At 55.3% G+C, this 2,197-nt stretch overlaps 2 protein-coding genes across 2 annotated transcripts in view; both read right to left on the bottom strand.

Annotated features, from left to right (window-relative positions):
* The window catches only part of N656DRAFT_793174 (uncharacterized protein), a gene marked incomplete at both ends in the record, with an annotated part of 1,511 nt that extends 797 nt beyond the window's left edge, over positions 1-714 (bottom strand). Inside the window, 3 exons of the mRNA XM_064817147.1 lie at positions 84-185; positions 225-535; positions 605-714. Coding sequence (XP_064665032.1) covers positions 84-185; positions 225-535; positions 605-714 — 523 coding nt within the window. The remainder of the gene's footprint in view (positions 1-83; positions 186-224; positions 536-604) is intronic.
* Positions 715-1,901: 1,187 nt separating this feature from the next.
* N656DRAFT_802646 (uncharacterized protein) overlaps positions 1,902-2,197 on the bottom strand; it is a gene marked incomplete at both ends in the record, with an annotated part of 1,929 nt that continues 1,633 nt past the window's right edge. The window contains one exon of the mRNA XM_064818267.1: positions 1,902-2,015. Within this exon, the coding sequence (XP_064665031.1) occupies positions 1,902-2,015 (114 nt within the window). The remainder of the gene's footprint in view (positions 2,016-2,197) is intronic.

Below are 2,197 nucleotides of genomic sequence, written 5' to 3'. Positions count from 1 at the left end.
TAGCTGCCGAATATGCGTTCTAGAATTCCGGGCTCTGGCGAGAAAGTAAGAGAGAGGGAGTAAATGTAGGTCAGGGTACTCACTGTATTTTGTCAAATAGTACCATTTGTCGAAGCTATTGGGATCCGTGGCAATCCCTGGCTTGGAGAGAACGGCATCGGTTAGTTTCTTTATCGGCATCTCCTCTGGAGTCATTGCCGTCCTCATTTGGTTCCCGTTCTCACCCTCCTTGGGCATTAGGATGATGAATTCCCGAATCGGCCCTTCTCCCATTACTCTGACGATTTGCTGGCCGTTCCAGAGCTCACACACTTCATTCGAGGTAGAGGACATCAGCTCGGCCTCAACGACGGCACGGCTCTCCCTTGCCCTTCCGATGATAGCCTTGAGCCACGACGGGCCGCCGACTCGGATGGCACCGACGATGGCGGTGATTACGCCCAGTGGGGCCATGGCCAGGACAATGTTGTCGGCCCAACCCATAGACTGGCTCATGAACTGCGTGGTGACCCTCTCTCCAAACAGGGCCAGTAGGCTAGATGCCGCGCGGCTCAAGGTCAGCATATCTCCGCACAGATTGCAATGGACAGACTGCAGCGCGTACGGGGCCAGGTCGGAGAACAAGTTGTTGGAGAAATCATCTCCGGCATCTGCGCCGACGCATGTGACAAAGCAGAGGCCGACGAGGAGCCGCTGTAAGCTGGCGGGCAGCATTGTGGATTGAAGGACCGGAGGAGGGAATCGAAGTATCAAGGTCTAGACGGCTACTTCTCCGTTCTCTTGGGTCTTAGGGCAGCAACAATTGGAGTCGGTGACGACGGACGACGTGGGTCTGGCGGTTCGAGGGCTGGCTGGTTCGGAGTACGCTCTGTCTAATCAGGAGGCAGAACACCCGCATTCGACGACCAGGGGCTGCTCGGGGGTTCGAAGTCGAGGCTAGACTTGCATATTTGCCGTTTGCTGCGGCCCTGCTCGTTGCCCACTCGGCGTTCTCGAGCGGACGGGTGGGGTAGGCATGCTGCATGTCTCTTTGCCTGCAGCGCAAAGCGACAAATCAAATACAGCGCGGAAAACGGGCAAGTGTCAAGAGGGCAACGCGTGTCGACAGGAATGGCAACTGCCAAGGATGTCGCTCGGGGTGGGGGGGGGTTTGCGGGAGGTGGAGCTTGCGACATAGCGGCTGGTTGGTGATGCTCTGTTGCTCTTGCGTCTATATTGAATCTGTGCATGCCATCATGGTCGCTGGGCGCGGGGGTAGGAGTACCCGGCTCTGTCGTGGTACCGGATAGGGTTGTTCGTCCATCTATTGGACATGTCAGTCTTGATAAGGCAATCCGGCGCTCGTCTCAAACGTACCCATGGACTGTATGGTAGATGGAGCGGGCGAGGTTGCACCATAATGACTAAAAGGCTTCTTTAACCACTTCTTCAGCGAACCCATAATTTTTTTCACGCATATAGCTTTGGCGAGGATACTTGTTCAGGAGAAAATAGGCTATCGAAACAGCAGCGATATTGTGAAGTTGGCGGCTGTATATCGCGCGGTTGCCGCGGAGCGAAGTTGAAAGATGCAGCTGTCTGGCTTAGCGGACGCCCTGAGACGGGGCTGTGGCGCTGCGAGCACTTGGTGTAGGTCGATGCAATTGGTGAAGTCTGCATAAGCCCGCTCTGAGGTGGCTGCGCTGCGGCTATGCCTGTTGCGACGAGATATGGCATTGTGCTACTGCTGCTTCTATCGCTGATACCCTTGGCTTCCGTTGCTGATGAACGCCGTCTCGCTTTGTGGAGGCTACAATCTCACATACAATAAGGCTTCAATCGTCAGGAAGTGGGTAGAGAGGGTGGTTTAGATGAATTTGAGTCCTGGTGCCTATGATTTCTTAGTTCAATAGCTCGGCCCCCTACATGATGAGGTACTGGACGGTGGCCGTGTGCCCGGCCGCGGCGGTCTGGTAGAGCGGCCTCCGGTCCTCATTATCCTTCGCCTCCTTATCGGCCTGCTGCTCGACGAGGTACTAGACGACAGCCCTGTGCCCAGCCGCGGCTGCTCCACGATCTTTCTCTCTTCACACTGTCGTGTGACATATCCACGAGTACATTGGCCTGTGCGGCAGCTGCATTTGCAGTTCCATCCTTGTTCCAACCCATCTATACATTTCGGAAGTGTCAAGACAGCTTGAATGGTAGAATTGATATG

The sequence above is a fragment of the Canariomyces notabilis genome (assembly GCF_033297395.1).
Source record: "Canariomyces notabilis strain CBS 508.74 unplaced genomic scaffold N656scaffold_42, whole genome shotgun sequence".
NCBI classification, from domain to species: Eukaryota; Fungi; Ascomycota; class Sordariomycetes; order Sordariales; family Chaetomiaceae; genus Canariomyces; species Canariomyces notabilis.
Note: the sequence above shows the minus strand (reverse complement) of the source record. Positions and strands in the feature narration are given on the sequence as shown.